Source organism: Stigmatopora argus, chromosome 12, assembly GCF_051989625.1.
Source record: "Stigmatopora argus isolate UIUO_Sarg chromosome 12, RoL_Sarg_1.0, whole genome shotgun sequence".
Taxonomy (NCBI): domain Eukaryota; kingdom Metazoa; phylum Chordata; class Actinopteri; order Syngnathiformes; family Syngnathidae; genus Stigmatopora; species Stigmatopora argus.
Genome location: NC_135398.1, coordinates 6,574,008 through 6,592,829, shown reverse-complemented (window position 1 = coordinate 6,592,829; position 18,822 = coordinate 6,574,008). Strand labels below are relative to the sequence as shown.

Sequence of the window (18,822 nt, the reverse complement as noted above, 5' to 3'; positions counted from 1 at the left end):
GATGTGGGATGAAACCAGAGTACCGGCAGAAAACCCACGCAAGCCCGTGGAGAACATGCAAACTCCACACAGTGAGGACCGACCAATCGGTCGCCTTATTTACAAATGATAGCTTTTTTCTGTACTCGGGCAGAGCACTCTTAAATCAGTGGTGGCCATTGACGGCAGTAGACGTCCGATTCATTTGGATTCAATGCCATGGACATCCGATTCATGAGTGGAAGGGGGCAACTGAACGATAACCCCTTCCTGTTGTCTCGCCTACATAGTGAATGTTGATACAAACGCAGGACGGGGAACCCCCATAGGCCACAGGCTATTATGCTTTGACTATGTTAGGTAAAGACAACACACACACACACAGTGAACGTACAACATGGTCTCATGCACGAGCACACAAGGTCAGCCCCGGGCGGGGGGGCAATGTATTTCCGAAGACCAGAAATGTGTAAAGTAAATATGAAAATGTAGCGCGCACTCCTGCTAACAACTTAAACAGGAAATATTTGGACGTAAGACCAGGAAGACGCGGATCTACAGGTTCTATTCCCACAGTGAGATTAGTTCTATTAGTATTAGGTTGAAAAAAAATCTGTTTTAATGAATTGAGGGTTGTTTTCTATTCGAGAAATTCAAACGGGGAAGGTTTTAGAAAAGGAATCATCCTGACTGCTTTAGTCATTTTGCGCCAGCAGTTTTGTTCAGACACAAATTTAAGGAAAAGGTGCCTATAAAAACGAAAAATGTCAAATCTTGCATTTTTTTTGGACTACAGATCACAACAGCCAAATGACAAGGTGAAAGAAAGATCTAGAAATTGCATTTTTAGGGGGAATTTTAGTTGAGCACAGATCAAGAACACATCATAGTTCCACGAAATGAAATCGTATGCATTGACTTATCGTTAAAATAAAATGGTAAAAACTGAATAGAAATAAAGCCAGTATATCGCGGAATGTCAGTGAATAGCACACGAGACAATTTTGCAAGCATCAGAGGAATGAGTGACTCCCAAGTGTTTTTTGGCTACTGTTTGTGATATTTGGAAAGAAGGACCAGCCTCAGCAAGTGCTTTAAGAGATCAGCAACCTGAGAAGTAAAAAGACCAAGTACAAACACACAGCCCAGTGACGCAAGAAGACTTCAAAGCTCTTTCCTACATTATTGCACCCAAGGCTTGACATCGACTGAACATTTGTTCCTTTGCTGCCAAGCCTCCCACTTCACGTAAACTGGACACCAGTCAGCCACGATACTTCGACAGAGATTCTCCCAAAAAGAGTTATAATAAACAAACAAAACTGCAAAGCAATTCAGCGCGGTGGTCCTAAGTCGATGACAGCCTAGCCTGTCTACCTTTCAAACTTTATAGCACAATTTTAGCTTAGCAGGGGTGATACTATACCAGATGCATGAGTGTGTGCGTGTGACTTTAAAGGGCGTAGCCTAGGGAGATCGCGTGTAAACGTCTGGGCATGAGTTTTGACCTACTACACGATGGATTAAATTTTGGCAGCACTGTTATTTTACATGACCGTTTCTTCTTGTTGTGCCTCGAGATATTCGAATGTCAACGATAAACCTCGGCTTAAAAAAGGGTTGTAAACGCTGTAAAGGTAAGAAGCAGAGCAACTTTCACAAAGTTTTACAAGCCTTTGACAATTGCTGGCGCTAAGAGCAGATGCTTATCCAGTTTTTCGTGGCCGTGCGTCACCCGAGTGGAAAAGAGCAGACATCTGAAGCAAGACAGACACCGTAGGTTTGCTTCAAATGCTTGTAAAGGGGGCTGAAATGACGAGGGTCACATCGTCTCTTACTTATCAAAGCTATAGTGTCCATTTTTTTTACAAAAGGGGCCTCATGACATCATATGTTGGCCTCACATAAGGAAGGCCTAAATTCCTGGGTAACGAGCTCTTTTCAAGCGTGTAAAGAAGCGCTGTGTGTCCGAGTCTCTGCCTGTCAGACGGCATCACGTCTCTTTGCTGACCTCTGTTTTATTGTCCAACAACATTAATTATGCTAAATGGAAAGGGCACAAACAAATTAAACAGGCATTCAGTGGAGTGCAAACCTCCATCAAGAGCAAAATGTGCAAGACTTTGCCATACTTTAGAATTTCAACGTGAATTTGTGCCAGGGTCCATCTCAAAACTCAATTAGTTCAAATGTATAAAGTCATGTACACAATCAACGCAGAGAGTTACATTTCCCTTAAAAATCAAATGCAAGCATAATTCAATAGTGACATTTGAAAGAAACCAATTCCTCCTGACAAAACGCATATCGAAAATATGAACACGTTGACAGATATTACGCATTTCAACTGATTTGATTGCGGCCTAACCAATCAATGCATCGTTACAAATGACCAAACCCTGGGGGCGGCTACGCAAATTAGGCTAGTCAAACACCACACAGACAAAACAAACTTGATTTGTTATTGACTCGCATTAAGTCAGACTTCCTAAAAAAAAAAAGAAAAAGAAAAAACATCCCAAACAGACTAAAGCTCAATTCAAAAATGACCGCCAGTAGTACGTGATATGCACACAAAGCAGCCAGAGCAGGTGTCGGCATGAGCTTGTTTCTCGGGGGTTATATTTGGCTGGGTTATGCCAAACGTCATGTACTGAAGTAAAGGCTATCAGCGTGTCATTTCATGATTCATTGATGTGCCATCTGCTCGTGTGACGCTAAGGTCCGTACTGGTCACTTCTTTTAACTCTTTAGGAAGGAGACTGGAGTACCCAGAAAAAAAAACCCACATAGGCCCAGGGACAACAAGCAAACTCCACACAAGAAAGTCCAACGGATTGGACCCTCGATCCGAGAACTGTGAGGAGGACATGCTAACAACAATTCCACCATGCTGCCAAAATAATGATTGGATAACTTTATTCATCCCATATTCGGGAAATTTCATTGTCACAGTAGCAAGAGGGTGAGGATGCAGAAATAGGAAAGGCATTTTAGACATAAATAGATAGGTAATAAGTAAGTTAATAAATAAATACGTGAATAAATATATAAATAAATAAGCGTGTTGCTGCAATATATATTATACGTATACATATACACATACGTGTACATACACACATATATACATACACACATACGTGTACATACACATATATACATACATACACATATATATATATATACAAGCACATACATACATACACATAGATGTACATGCATGCATACGGTAGGTCTTAACACTCAGCCATTTGTTTTGTTAAAGAGCCTGACAGCTGATGGGAGGAAGGATAATATAAATAAAATAATATGATGGAGACCTAGCATCCGCATTGGTGGATATCTTATATTGGCTCATGTAAGCCATCCTTGTGTAGCAAATGTGAATATGTTGGCCGACATGACTGTTGGAGTTTTTGTCTGACAATAACTCAAAATGTGATGTTTACATAGTATGTGGAGGCCATTTTTTGGATGAGGTTAAGTCCTATAAAAGGGTGAAAAAGAGCTCAATAGCAACTGATGCCCTGTTAAATATTGACATGGCCCTATGTGGTTTCAGTGCAGACAAACTGTGTACTATGGGGGAAAATGCTAACACATTCATGTCGTATTACCCAAATGGCATAATTTGCACGATTTGCAATAAGTCGGTCCTATTCTATAAAAGAATAAAGATAGAATCTGGAGGAGGAGAAAAAAGGTGTTGCATCAAAGAGAGCCCATTGTTGCTCTGTATCAGCCCAAGGCATAAGATAGTCAGCTCCCCCCTCTAGTGGCTACAACCAACAGTCATCTGACACGGTTGCATCAGAGCGGCATAGAACAGAGATTAAAAAAAAATAAAACAAATACAAAAGTTCTTTTCTGAAACACACCTTTGTTGTAGAAACGCCTGCTTGTCTTTCACCACAGTACAGAATCTCACAAAGGTATTGGTTGTGCCAACGAGCCGTCCCGCCCGTAGGAGAGGTGTTGCCGTTGAATTTGGGCTATGTTGCTATGTTGGAGCCGTCACGGGCTGCCGGCCCCCCTCGGGGATCGATGGAGCTCTGGAGGCCATTGGGCAAATCAGTCATGCTGAAACTCTAGAGTACAGCCGTGACGCACAAAGTAGCCACACAGGCCGTATTGATGAATAGGAGTGTGCGTTTGGCCGAGGGGGCGGAGCGTCCGGAGACCTCTGACATTGACACTATTGCCCTTTGCTCACGCGCCCTCACTTGACACCTTTCTTGTTGCTATTTCGTGTTTTGATCGCAAATGACGACTGAAGTTAACATTTTAGTAAAGTCGAGTTCTGTGAGGTTAGTTTGGCCGCGATTGATGCCAAAAGACGAATGAACTGGATGTCCACTTGGGAAAAACACATTTCAAATCACAGAAGGAGGAAAAGAGCCACCCGATTGGTCAATGGGACGATAAATAAAGTCGTTTGAACTCAACATTTGAAGCCATTTGGATTTGGCACTCGGACGTTTCGTCAAAAGACGTTTGGTCCCCAGATGTTTGGTTCCCGGACGTTTGGTCGACTGGACGTTTGGTAGAACGGACTCTCTCTCTCTCCCTCCCTCTCATGATTATAATTTTGAAATCGAGAGATTACCTGGTTGCTCACTTTCAACAGTAAACTCTCTGTCTCTCTCTCTCTCTCTCTCTCTCTCTCTCTCTCATAATTTGACAGTGAGCGAACCCGGCGACCAAATGTCGGGTTGACGGCCCGTCCGTACTACCAAACGTCCGGGGACCAAACGTCCGGGGACCAAACGTCCGGTCGACCAAACGTCCGGGAACCAAACGTCTTTCGACGAAACGTCCGGTCACGTTTGGATTTCAATTTAAGTAAAAATGTGAGTGGACTTGCACCACTTGCACAACTGAGTACACGGGCCACAAGTTTGACACCCCTGGCCCAAATGTTCAGTCAATTTCCTCCTCAAGCTTAACGCCTTGAGCAGCAACTGTCCTTTTTACGATAAGGATTTGAAGCTCTTATTTAACCACATCTAAAGTGGCACTATAAAAGAATTGTGTGAATGTGTGTGTGTGTGTGTGAGTGAGTGTGTGTGTGTGTACGCAATGTACGATGTACGAATAGTGCCCTGATACTCTTGGTACGTGTCCGAATAAAGCCATGTCTGTTGTGACGCAGAGTACAACTCAATCCTTTGTGAGTAACAAAAAAGATGGTTCAATTAGTCTGAAACAATCTTCTAAGTGGCTTCAGGAAAAGACAAACAAAGTGACATAAGAATTGGATCCCTGACAACGCACCCGGAGTTCCTCGAAAATGAAAGCGTTTTTAAACAATGTTAGCACAAAATAAGGAAACACAAACTTGCTATTTTGTGTTATTTCATCAATTAAGATACTGGCTGCCATTGACACGCTATCCAAATCTTAGCGTTGGTCATACAAATTGGTTTTTATTTGCAACTCCTTTATTGCCATATTCTGAATTTCATGCCTGCAACCCATAAAAAGATGTGACAAACCTAACAAATTATTGGTTGAAAGCTCATCAGGGAAACGATGCCAAAGAGTGGAATTTTACAGTTTTCTTAACGTTCCATTATAAATCATTTCAAGATTGGATCATCTGTGGTCTGTCATTATGAAAAGATTCAGAGAATCTGGAAAAATCATTGCACAAACAGCTTGGCAGAAACCAACATTAAATGCCTTCAGGCATTCCCGCATTTAAAAATTGTACGGTCAAATTGTTTCTTAAAAATCATGAACGCTGTGCCCCATTTATTGGAAGCAAAATGTTTAAAAGCTGATATATTTTAGGAGTCAATGACATGGGCAAATGACAGCACCATTAATGAACTGAAATGTGATCAATCAGTGCAAATATTTGAACTACTACTTTCCCACACGGCATACTCGGTCATTCCTCGCAATTTCCGTGTAGATTGTTTTCCTTGCAAGCTGCATATGGTGAAATTCAGGTAACAAGAGAATAAAAGGCTTGTTTTCCTTCCTTTGGTACTTCTGAATTTGGCTTACAATCTCATGCTCTGATCTTCTCATATGATCCAAACAAGCTGGAGGAGATTGGATGACACTCTCGAGCACATGTCTCATGCCCAGAGTGCAGAAAGGTTTTCCGTGCACTGGCGCACTCTCCCGACATCTCTTTTATGGCTTGTCTTTTGGAACGCTTTATGGCAGTGGCGTCAAACGTGCGGCCCGTGGGCTGGAAGTGGCCCGGCTGGGTTATTCTGCCTGGTGAGCACTTTGTACCTCATTCATACGTATAGAACCCTAATCCTAACCCACAAACAAACAATAAGCCTCCCAAAAGTCCTTCAAAATCAATAGAAACGGATCCAAAATTTACCAGAAGTGACCTTAGGTACCGTCTAGCGCTAACAATTAGCGGCAACAAGTTAACTTTCAAGGCACAAAATGAAATGGACCGGAGCAATTCAATTCTATTTGTCCTCTAAGAAGATCCAAATTGTCCTTGAATACAAAATGACGATCATACCATTTGTAACAGACACTTCAACTTTGCTCGAGTTTGTAGACCTCGAGGAAGAAAATCAGCGGACAGAGTTGGATCCAAAAAGGTTCCCCCAGGCTCCAGTACGTTGCAAACACAGCGTCGAGTGTATACACGCCAACACCGACAACTTCCAACACAGTACCAACCGATCCTTGGAAGACATGTTAGCTAAGAGTTCAGGGTTTGCATTCGCTGCCGATCTGGGTGTGTGTAATGTAGACGCAAAAAATCAAATAAAATTTATTATTAAATAAAATATAAAATAAGACAAACTTGAACTTGAAGTGATAAAATGATCCTGCCTCGGCTAAAATTATTTAGTGCCACCACTTGAGTAGGGTTGAACAATATTATAAAAAAAGATTGAATTGCAATTTTCTGGATGATATTGCAATCATCAAAACATCAAAATGGCCTCTAAAATCCTGTGATGCTTGCTTTCATCTAGTAATAACAAATATGGTGCTTATGGCAAATGATTTTGTTTCCAACCACAAAAGTGGGGGACCTGGGTTTAAATCCAGGTCGGTCCACCTTTGTGGAGTTTTCATGTTCTCTCGGGGCCTGCGTGGGTTTTCTACGGGCACTCTGGTTTCCTCCCACATTCTAAAGACATGCATGGTAGGCTGATTTGACACTTTGACACTCTAAATTGCCCCTAGGTATGAGTGTGAGCGCGAATGATTGTTTGTCTCCTTGTGCCCTGCGATTGGCTGGCCACCAATTCAGGGTGTCCCCCGCTTCTAGTTAGCTGGGATAGGCTCCAGCACCCCTATCCTAATGTGGATAAAGCAGTTCGGAAAATGAGATGACAATTTCAATCCCTGGTTTACAAAAAAATAGCAGCCATACTGATTTCAAAACTGCATCGTCTAATACAAGGGTGTCAGACTCGGGGTTGGTTCGCGGGCCGCTTTAACGTCAACTTGATTTCACGTGGGCCGGACCATTTTAGATATAATATTTAGATTTTTCTTTTATAAATGGATTAAAAGCCCTGAATATTCAGTTTTTTATAGATCTAAAACAATGTTTATTTTAGCTTTATATATATATATTTTTTTAGAATTAACAAAATGATTTTTGAACTAAAAACTGAAAAAATGATTAAAAAAATTACAATTATTGATTTAAAAGGGGGAAAATCAGGAAATTTAATTTACATCTATACTCTTCATTTTAATTAAAAACAGAAAGTCGGCACTCATGATTTACTTTCCCGGGCCACACAAAATGATGCGGCGGGCCAGATTTGCCCCTCGGACCGCCACTTTGACACACATGTGGTCTAATATGATGGTGGACTTACAAAGTTGGAAACCTAAACGCTGAAAACTGTTTATCCAACACACCATTTTTTTTCTAGTGAAAGAACAATAAGCTTCAGAGAGCAAAACGCTACCAAAACCCCAAGGACATATTGGCGAAAGCCCGATCTGCCAACCAAGGACCAATACATACCCAATACACGAATGCCTGCGAGTGGAAAAGTTGCCGTGCATCTTCCGTTGGAAGCGAGAGTCCTTGTTCATCATCTTGGCGTGGTTTTTCAAAACAAAAACGGTCAAAAGTGAGGATGAAAGCAAGTCTGTGCTGTGAGAAAGCATATCATGCTGGAAGGAACTTCAAAGAAACGACTGGAGTTTCTCATTTAGGGGGATTGTGGGAAACAAAAGAAAGAATCACAGTGCTAAGTCAACTCAGTCGGATTTGAGCTGATTGCTACAGCAAGTCAGGCCTTGTGGGTCCTAAGCGGTATTTCCGAGCTTTGCTTTTGCTTCCATCTCTGCGTAGAATTAACGGATCAGTGTGCATCAAGGTGGAAATTCAATTTATGCTCCAGCATTATCTTCATGTCCACTGGTTTTAACGGGAAAAGAGGGGCGCAGAAATGTTCAGCACATGCCTAAAAAGGCAAAGACCGTTGTCTGGAAGAAACCTCGCATCACGGAGCCTCAGTGTCTCATCTTGCAGAAAGTTCAGCGGTCAAGCCGAGCCAAGTGTGCATCAACCCGGCAGAATGAATTCTTCACTCGCCCGTTTTCTGTATTTTTTTTCCCCCCGGATCGTCACTCATCCGATTCAGGTCTTCTTTTGAATCCAACAGTAAGTTCAACCAAGCCGCCAGAAGAATATCTTTAGAAGAAAAACACCGTCCAATAACCTTTGCGAAGTTGACTATCTGATCAAAGATTTTCCTGCGCTGAGTTCAAGCCAGTCAGGACAAAATTGAGCTGGAAAGAGCGTTTCTAGTCCCACGAGATGCTCCCTGGAGCGGAGCGTCCCACGCAGTCCTTGTCAGAGAGCCCACAACACACGTCTGCTCCCTCTTCTATTGTCCCCCCCCCCCCCCCCCCGGGAGTGGTGGGATCCAACTCCAGCTTGAAACAACAAACAGCACTATCTCCCCAGAGTATGAAATACACAGAGAGAGCGAGGAGGGGTTGGGTGCAGACCAGTTGACAGAGGCAGGCCAAGAGAGTCCAAATGAGAGAGAAAGGACCACAGAGAGGGATGAATGAGACTTTGAAAAAGTTGAGTGTCGATTAAGGGTGGGAGCTGCTGGCTTCGGGGCGTCCCCATCCGATACTTTGTATCAGTATCGACAGGCGATACGACTACTATTTTTGGACGATTGGAATTCGCTCCAAGATGTATTTTGTACCATCGTGCTTTTCAGCTAGGAAAACATGTCCGTTGAGTGGGAATACTTTTCTTTAAAAAGCAATCACAAGCAGAGCATTATGTATTTGTTGTAAACAGTCTTTTTTGAGAAGGTGCCAGTAGTCCGCCCCTTAATTCCAAAAATATGATTTTTCATTTCCTGGTTACATTATTTTCACTGCGATAAAAACATATCAGAAGGCAAAAGTTCTTGGAAAAAAAAATCTAAATCGGGACCTCCCTAGTCTGGCTACCTCCCAATGCAATTATCTCACAATATGGCAATAAAAGAAATTGTCGATATATGGGTAAAATAAATAAATAAATAATCCACAATAGTTGAGGATGTAATTACTAAAAGAGTGAAACAAGAATTTGCTAATAAAAAAATAAGCAGTGTTTATGTTTTGCACCGTCACGGATAATCTATCAAAAACTTTGAGAGAATAAGAATATTTCTGTGCAACATTTCAAGCAATATTACAAATTTGACAATAACAGACACACAATGCTTATCTTTCATTGCCATTGACGAGGCTTCACGTCTAATTCACTTGGAATGAACAAATGTTCAGCCAATGAGTGAACATTGACAATATTACAGTGGAAAGATTTTGGTCCTCTGGAAAGTCACGCTGGCAAACGTACGATATATCAATACACTACATCGCCATACCAATTTATTCTCACACCGTCAGTGCTAACTGTAATAAAATTCCACTAAAAGGTCCTGAACAAAGCAATGTGCTTTCCCCCTTTTCATGTGAGCAACCTGCCTCCGAGCCAGTAGTAATAACAGTGCGCTGGTCGATCAATACTTCAATATTGCATTTGTGTGTATGTGTGTGAGTTTTTTTTGTTGATTCAGCCCTCCTCTTTAATATTGAACTCTGCTCTCACGCAATTATACACTCTGATTGGAGGGCACAGTGAGTCAAACATGAAGGAACAGGCAACCACAAGGCTAAAAACAGTCAAGTACAGTAAATCAAACCGAATAAAACCATATTGGCGGAAAAAAAACCAAATGACTTTAGCGTCCTACAAACCAGAAAATTATTGTCAACTGGAAGTTTGATTCGATTTTCCGTCATCTACTATCACAGCATTCGTACCTTCTAAACTTATCCTTAAAATAAATGCAATTATCGAGTGGAAAAAAAGCCATTGTCTTCAAAGGGGAACAGTCATTTTTGTGTGTTTAAATGTTCATTGTGTTTTCCTCCACTGATGTTTTTCTATGTAACATACGCACAAGCACGCATCTGCGTGCATTTGCGTTTGTGGCGAGCAGGCCCTAAGGGGGTCTTAGACAGGGTGCCATTCAACTTTAGCCCATAATTGGTCACGCATATACATAACTGACAACAAAGGAAGACTATTTTAAGTGTTAAGAACTGTGCTTCCAGCGCAAACTTTCACGTCTGATCATACAGCCCCATTGACTTTGCTTTGAAGTTGAGTCTTAAGACTTAAAACACGCCTTGACTGACGCACACAGGCAGCCAATGGTTAACTTTAGCGTCAAACACACAATTTCCAACACATCAATTTTGGTGTACTTTGACGATTTCAGAAAAAGCTGGCAGGAAAAGACTGCAGAGGGTGATCAACACAACCCAAAAGATCATCGACTGTCCCCTACCTACCCTGTCCAGCTTCTACAAATCCCGGTGCGTTAAAGGGGCAGAGACCATCATGGAAGACAATACGCATCCCGGCTTCCACCACTTCAACCTGCTGCCCACTGGAAGGCGCAACAGAGCCATAACAGCCAAGACAAACAGACTCAAGGACAGTTTCTTCCCAAGAGCTATCACCATACTCAACTGGAGTTCTGCACCTAGGACGTAATCAAGACTTATTACTACTACTTATACTACTTTTTTATTATGCTGACCACTTATTTATCTATTCCTATTTATTGATGATTTATTTATCATTAAAATGTAGTGAAAATGGCAAAAACAAATGCCCGTTTAAAAAAATGAAAATAAAGTAGAAATTCTGTGAATGAGTTCAGAGAATGATTAAACACAGGGGGGAAAAACTAAAGTATTTTTCATAAGTCTATTTAGTGAGATGTATTAAAGCGGAAAAGGGTTTTTAATCAAATCGGACGTTGAGTAAAAATAAAGTCGCAGGTGTTTTAAACTTATGCTCAGTTGTGACATTCATTTTCCGCTGGATCCTAAGTTTGTTTAATTTATCCTTCTTGCCAGCCATCCTGCCATAACTTTTCTTCCTCCCCTCAGTTATGACATGAGGAGAGACTACACATACCCTTACTTGCAGAACTCTTTTGCAGAACCGCTCCATTTAAAAACACTGCGGTTTGATGTCACATTTTCCAGAAGGGACCATGAAATTTTCTTCTACCAAATCTGTCAGTGTAATATTTGAATATAGGAAAGCGTTTGGGCTACATTTCCAAAAATTGGTAAAAGGAGAAATCCCACGTACAAAAATGGGAGTTTCTTTGAAGCCTCTAGATTGAATAGGAAAATATCAACAAAATACTGTTAAGATGTATTTCAAAGTACCAGCGTTTGGGTAGTTTATCCTATTTTTTCCCAATCAAATGGGTAATCATTGATGGAAATAGATGTGCAATCCATTTTGAGTGGGAGAGGCCGGCTTGATTAAAAAATAAAAATCTAGAATTATTGGTTTTGGCTTTCAGCAAACTAGCTTTTTAAAATACTTCAGTCTATTTTTCGTTCTAAAAGAACCAAAGCATTACTTTGTTCTTTTTTTCATCTGCACTTCCACAAAGAGTATTTTGACCCCTTGAAAACAATATGATTCATTCCATGACCAGTGGGAATACTTGGTTATAATTGCAATAGTAGTAGAGTAATAACAAGACAGGACATCTGAGAAAACATGAGTTTCTTAGCCACGTGGTTTCTGTGTGTTTGACGTATACAAAGTATTTGCCTGACAAAGCGGAACAACAAACACAGCTGATCCGGCGACAGCAGGCATGTCGTGTGTTGACAGAGGTGAGTCCAATCAGGTAGACAAAGCTTTGGAAAAACACTCCCACCTCGAGGAAATTAAACACTAAAACTGACAACCAAGTGAGCGAATTGAAATGTCAAAACGAGGGAGCCGAACTATAACCCAAAGGGCTAAAAGCCGCGTGAAATCATCTGACTATGTTAATTTGACCGTCCTGAATTATGTTAAAGTGCAACAAGTGTGTGAATTCCTAAACACGAGCTTGGCTTCAGCACTTTATAATCCGGCGGCCAAAAATAAATGAACAAGAGCAGCTGTAGAACACGACTCGTAGCCCTTATGCTAGCAAAATATAGCGGTAGAACAACTGACACAACATAAAACAGCTTGTTTCGTTGCGTATGTTTCAACTGATTGGATGCCATAGACAGCAACAGACGTCCATTCCATCTTGACTGTCTAACCCAGGGGTCCCCAAACTATTCCGAGAAGGGAGCCCATTTGTAGACTCTACCTGGGCGTGTGGGCCAAGGTGAAGCGACGCCTCTGGAGATTGATGCTCCGGTTCATCATCATCTTCCTAAAGAGCAGAGGAGAATTACGAGGGGATCCGCCTGGAGAGTTCTTTGGGGATCCGCTGGGCGATGCCATCTTGGTCCTCGGGATGAGCTGAATGATAGGCAGTCTGGGTCTTCTTTGTTCTTGTGGCCCCACCTGAACTTGGAATTGCTCGTCCTCAGAGCACAAGTCAATCATGGTCGGCAACGGAGACCGCTGGAGCTTTGACAGAGTGTGAGGCGCGTTCCTTCTACAATTCCTTAATTCTTCTATCAACAGGATGTGAAGGGAGATAAGCACATGACCCTATTTTTTTTCAGAATCCAAATCCTGGGGAGCTTTTTAGATGGAATCCAGAAGGAGATCCAACGTGTGTCATTGGCGTCTTCCCCAAGGAGTGCGAGCACGTAAATGTAGAGTTTGTGCGTCCCTCCTGCTCTCTTGAAGCTTTGTTTACATTACTGCTGAGCCATCCCCTCTCTCCAACTAAATATGGCCGTCTGATTTACAGGGGAGCAGCATCATGACAGATCTCTCCATGTTCTCTTCTGTCCCTCAGCCTCCCACTTTCTTCGATCCCAAAATAGAATCCTGCTTTTGAATATGGGAAGGGTGCTGGAGTTCTACTTCCTCTAGAGTCACAACACAGACCCATGACTTGGTTGGCTTTCTAGTTGTCATCTCAAGTGAATTTGCAAACTCAGGATTCTCTTCTGGCTCCGACGTCAAATTCGTCGGGGAAATCGGCCGTTTTGGCAAAGGCGGCCTCTCTGCTTTTCACATGCTCCGGGATTACCAAGAGCGGTCACATGAATCTCCTCGGTCTAGACCCGCTAGAGTGCATGGGTTCTGTCACGATGGCGCTCTCTATCTGTGACCAGAGGCAACATCAGGTAGCCCCCCCAAGCCAACCCGTTTGCAGGAACATGTGATCACAGCTAAATCCTGTCTCATGTGTAGACTGAGCAAAATAACCTAAGGAAATGAACCATCTGATAAAGGGCTTAGTTGATGACCAACAGCTAAGAGAGAGCCTTCAGCAAACTCTTGTTTCAGCTTCTTTCTAAAAAAAAAATCTTACGGAAAAGTCTGATGTGGAGAAATGCTATGGAAAGTGGAACATACGTGTAGATGTATTCCCAGTCAGTCAACTTCCATCTGGTTCAATTCTGGCTCAAGAGAACCGAGTATCAAATTGAATTAAACCCTCCAGAAAAGTTGTGGTTAAAGAAGCCCACTGGCGTTTTTGTGAAAATATATTAAACAAATAAATAAAGCCGTACTACCGCCGCAACCCACTTTTAATTTCCCATTCCGACTCCTCGCACGATTAAGACGAGTCTCAACTATTATTTTCCATTGAGTCATGCACCCTCTCCCAGATTCTTACCTTTGGCTTCGTCATCGGTTTCAACTATGCGGAGTCAAACTATTACATAAATTCCAAAAATATGTATTTGTTTGATTGTTGATCATTTGGAAATGCAACCAAAATCAACAGGAACCGACAAACGAACAAGAAGCATCCCGGAAAATCACTATAAAACTATAAATAAGCTCATATGACAAGGGTGTGACACAAAATTGACTCATTTTGGTCGGTTTGTAGGAGCCAGCGAAAAGTAAGCAAATTTTTTGAGGCCAAAATAAACTGCTCCGACCCACGTGAGCAGCTACTTGGCCTTAAGGTGTCCTGGGAACCAAACCAAGTTGGACACCCCAGATCTAAGTGTTGTGACTTTATCTGACAAGTCTGTTAGCATTCCTTAGCCCCCAAAAATATGAGCACTGACAATTACCATAGACATGGCATTGGACCAAAGGACCGACAATAAAATCGCACTCACAAAGCCTTGGAGATCCGGCTGGTCAGGGTCCAAAGTGTTCCCGGAGACCCGGAGCAGGAGTCGGCCAGAACATCGTCTCGTCTGTCCAGCATGGAAGGCCTGCATGACAGCCTGGGAAGCTGCAAGGTGCCCGAAAAAAGCCGCTTGACGGCATATCTGACAGAGGACTTTTGGAGAAGCTTCAGATAGGAAGTCCGGTCCGTCGACCCCCACTGTCGCTGAAATAACAAAAAAAAGTGTAGGTTAGGGCACAGACGAGCTTATGGACATAAAACAATGATTAATAAGTCATCCATAAACTATATTTGTTTTTTCAGTTTCAACTCAGATTAAAAGTTGGAGGTGGCTTTTATTATTCACATTGTGCTGAAAAAAAAGGTCTTGCATTTATTATTGTAGTTATGAGCCAAAGGTGTTCTTCATGACGCAGACAGAGCCTGATATGATCAAACAATGACAAGCCTTCAAGAGCTGCCTTTATCTTCTGGGATTTTATCTCATTTTAGGTGATCACATCAAACACAAAAATGGTTTCCCACGGTGGATTCAGCTCACGGCTTTTCAGCATCAGTATTTTTAAAACAACAACAAAGTTGTTTTCCCTCGCATTTTGTGACATCATCGCTCCGTTTGCTAGCAGCTCAATTGGTTACAGGTTACATGCCATGACGTCACTTGCCATCAAAAACAAAAAAGTGCTGACAGTGGATCAGTTAGCGGTTTATGGTGTCACAACAAAAATAGCACATATTTAGTTTTGCTCGTCTTACCTCAGTGACAAAACATTTGGATGAATTATTTCTCTTCATATTCTGTCTGCTAAGCCAAAAAAAACCTGAATGGTGATGGAGCTAATCCATTTCGGATGATTTGACGAGGTTTTCCTCCTAAGAGTCTGCCGTCAAAAGCCCAGTTAACTTACAAATTGTACTTAAAAGCAGATCAAGTCATGTACAGCTGAGAGATTGCCAAAAAAGTAGATGGCATTGACGGTATAGTGCTTTTAGTGTGTTTATCTGGGAGGACAATCAGGGGACGTCATTTATCCTGAACTACTGGTTGGGCCACAACGTGCTGGTGGAAATCTTGCATGGGATGTGTACAGATAACACCAAGCTTCAGATTGCATAGTTATAGAAAGAAAACATCCTAAAAATGTATGTATTTTAAAAATACATACATTTTTGAGGATAAATAAAATACTATTTTTAATACAGGCTTGAGCACTATCCATTAGGGTGCAATTATGGGGAAAGTTCTCCCTCTATAAAAGGGACTCACTAGTAAATATTTTCTCAACATTTGTTATTTACAACTAATTTGACTTATATGAAACTCAAATAGATTTTTGAAAAATGTGTATCTAAAACCAATAATCAATTTTTAAAAAATCTATTATAGTAATTCAAACCAGGGGCATTGGGTCACATTTTGGACTCAAAAATCTGAAAGTGTTTTTTTAAATGACCAAAAATAGTCACTTGCCCTATATAGGGCCTCTCCTATGAAACAAATATTGGACCCCATTATTATAGTTTTTTTATTGCAAGATTATTACATTCAAGTAGCATGAGAACCACCTTTGAAAAACTCTTTGGTTAGCTAAAAATAAAAAAGGAGCTCAAAAAGTTCCCTAGATATTTTACGAGCTTTAGCATATTGCACAAAGAAAAAAAAAGTAGGCAGCACATTTAGAGTGAAAGGTAACTGTATAAAGTATAACAGTATCAAGTCACAAAATGGGGCTTGACCGTTTTCCCAGAGCAGAATTTAAGTTAAGTCGCCAGATGGACAAAGAGCCATTTACCAAGACTGTAAAAAAAAATGAATTACAGTTCCCCTTCAGTGCTTTATAAGCCTGGCGGGCCATTGTTTCAGTGCCATTGACGGCAATAGACAGATCGATCAAAAGATCGCTACGGATTGGACGTCTGACCCCGTCAATGGCAACCATTAACATAAGATGGATATCACGTGGCCGCACCTCAAGCAGAGACGTTAGATCCTCAGATGTTTCCGTCCACTTCCTCCACAAACATCAGGCTTGATCCCCTGCAATCAAGGTCAAAGGTCAATTAGTGAAATTCTAGGTCAAACGCCACAAATGCTACATAAGGCAAACACTAGGAAGTCACAACCTTGTACATGCTGCAGATAAGCGGGAAGAGAGAAGTCACAGCTTTCTTCTGCAAGTCCTCCGTGTGCTCCTGTAAAGTTATGTTGCACGAGGATTGACAAGGTAATTGGGACACGTTTACAGAAGTAATGGACCAAAGCTCACCCCATTAATGGTCATCCAAGGTACAAACTGGTGCGGAGGATCCAGAGAGTTGGTCCTCACGGCGTTCTGATGCATCAGCTGGTTCCCCAAATCGCCATTCACGCAAGTCATGAGGCGATCCCAGCTCAATTCGGGACTGTACAGTTGAACACACTGGGCACAATGGTTTTTATGTATAAGGCGCACTGGACTAATGGCCGGAATCATTTTGTAGTTCAAAGTAGACTTAAAGGAAAAGTTTATAGTTAAAAAAAATGACAGCAAATAAAAAGAATTTTCTTTGCATTTCAAATTGGGGGAAATGAATTTGTATTTTTTTTTTTTAAGTTAAACTGAAAAGGGAATACTAATACTACTAACTGGGTCAGAAGATCACTTGGACAATTTTGAGGTCAACAATTTCGCCAAATGATTAATCGCCTATAAAAATGGTTCTGTTTAATTTGAGTGTCAATTAAATGCAATTAGTCACAACACCAGATGCGCCGTATGAATGGTTTCTCACAGTCTTGGCAGCAGCAATGACGTCACTGGAGGCCTCCATACAGAAAATGATGAGGAAGGCATTGTCGCTCATATTCAGTAAACATGCCTGGTGAGAGAAAATGGAGTCATTAGCATTTTCTGCCTCTTATTTATTTTGAGTGTAATGCCGCTGTTGAACACTAAACGACAGCAGTGGATTACACTGAGAAACTCAATTTGACTGAAAAAAAAAAAAGAATTCTAGAGCTCTCCAATTTCTGAAAGGCATGGACGTCCAGTCCATTGTGAATTGGAACACTGAATGAGAATGATATATACCAATATTTATATCTATTTTTTTCTCTGGCATTGGAGTTAATTTGTATAAAACTACCTGGATTGTGTTTCCAAGGCACTCTTGTTCTCCATGTTGGCACTTAAAGATGTACTTGGTCCCATTGTGTGCCTCCTGCAAGTCAAAACATCAAAAGCAGGTTGCCTACAAATAACATTTAATCATAAGTACTACCTGTGCATTGCCAAAAGGCACCAGGTGGACAGACAGGATGTCCTGCAGAAGTACCCAAGTGGGGTACAGCACCTGAGTGAGATACATAATGCAGTCTGGACACAGACTCTCGTAGAAGACCTCCATTTTGACTGGTTCTTCGGCCTGATGCCACTTAGTCAAGTTAGATTGGAGACAGTGTTTCAGCACCTGGGGGAGGAAAAATACATTTTAAAAAGTTATTTGTTTTAATTGTCAGTCTAGTGCCGTCAATGGCACCAAAACATGTTTACTTAATGTGTCACCCGTCCCATTTCAAACAGATTTGTCGACAATGTCTATGAATGGCAGGCAATGAGTTCAATACTACGACACAAATAACATCGTGTTAGTGGAGCATAGTTTGTATTCATTTGAATTGTCTTAAGTTTGTTCTTATTGTTATTTCGTTCGCATTTCATTTTACTTCATGAAAGAAATTTAAATTAAGTATATATATTCGAGACAAACATTTAGGGTAATGGAGTCCACACGGGTGCATCAGCGTATTTTAATCACCTATCCATTAAATAGTAACGCGTACTCGATAGAGACAATTTCACCATAACGCTGTTAAAATGCGTCGTACACAAAACAAATATATGAGATACCGCTTTAATTTGTTTGAAGGAAAAATAAATACAGTATAAAGAACAAATAGTTGTTGTTTTTATCGTAGAGTTAATTGACTCTCACCCCACACTGGACAGCTGAGTCTAGCGTCGAGCACCACCGTGAAGGAGGGTAAGGACATGATGAAGCTACATTAGCACTACATTTGGACTTAAAGTGTAAAATAAAGGCCAAAAAGAACAGCAAAGTCACGTTCATCTTCCTTTTCTTAACTGTACTTTCTCAAAAGCACGTTTCGGTCAGACTTTCCTTGTTTGGGCGCTTTGTCACTTTTTATTGGCTGGTGATGCGATGACGTCAAATTGCGTCGACTGACACGTAGGGTTGAGTAAATAGCTGGTCAGGAAAGAACAAGAGCGACGTTTAGTGG

At 41.4% G+C, this 18,822-nt stretch overlaps 2 protein-coding genes across 4 annotated transcripts in view; both read right to left on the bottom strand.

The window, feature by feature from the left end:
• LOC144085631 (3',5'-cyclic-AMP phosphodiesterase 4C-like) overlaps positions 1-15,946 on the bottom strand; it is a 38,948-nt gene extending 23,002 nt beyond the window's left edge. For 2 of the 3 annotated variants that reach the window (XM_077615100.1, XM_077615101.1), the window contains exons 1-2: positions 15,297-15,946; positions 14,527-14,744 (exon numbers count right to left, since the gene is read on the bottom strand). In XM_077615100.1, the coding sequence (XP_077471226.1) occupies positions 14,527-14,744; positions 15,297-15,335 (257 nt within the window). In that variant the 5' untranslated portion in view covers positions 15,336-15,946. Of the gene's footprint in view, positions 1-7,954; positions 8,618-14,526; positions 14,745-15,296 lie in introns of those variants that run through there. The other variant, XM_077615102.1, reaches the window with a different exon arrangement.
• A 106-nt stretch (positions 15,947-16,052) lies between these two features.
• On the bottom strand, positions 16,053-18,716 carry LOC144085633 (gamma-interferon-inducible lysosomal thiol reductase-like). The gene is made up of 7 exons (XM_077615104.1): positions 18,516-18,716; positions 17,802-17,990; positions 17,667-17,741; positions 17,313-17,399; positions 16,808-16,960; positions 16,665-16,733; positions 16,053-16,578 (listed from the first exon to the last, which is right to left on the bottom strand). Exons 1-7 carry the CDS (start codon positions 18,648-18,650, stop codon positions 16,525-16,527), a joined length of 762 nt encoding a protein of 253 aa, XP_077471230.1. The 5' UTR covers positions 18,651-18,716; the 3' UTR covers positions 16,053-16,524.
• Positions 18,717-18,822: the final 106 nt, after the last annotated feature.

What these genes read in the sequence shown, in the direction of transcription:
- LOC144085633 (XM_077615104.1), bottom strand. Translation starts at nt 18,650, where the DNA reads ATGAACGTGACTTTGCTGTTCTTTTTGGCCTTTATTTTACACTTTAAG. An exon ending in CTTGGATGACCATTAATGGG is followed by an intron (nt 16,734 to 16,807) that starts GTGAGCTTTGGT and finishes ATAACTTTACAG; the next exon opens with GAGCACACGGAGGACTTGCA. An exon ending in TTATCTGCAGCATGTACAAG is followed by an intron (nt 16,579 to 16,664) that starts GTTGTGACTTCC and finishes CCTTGATTGCAG; the next exon opens with GGGATCAAGCCTGATGTTTG.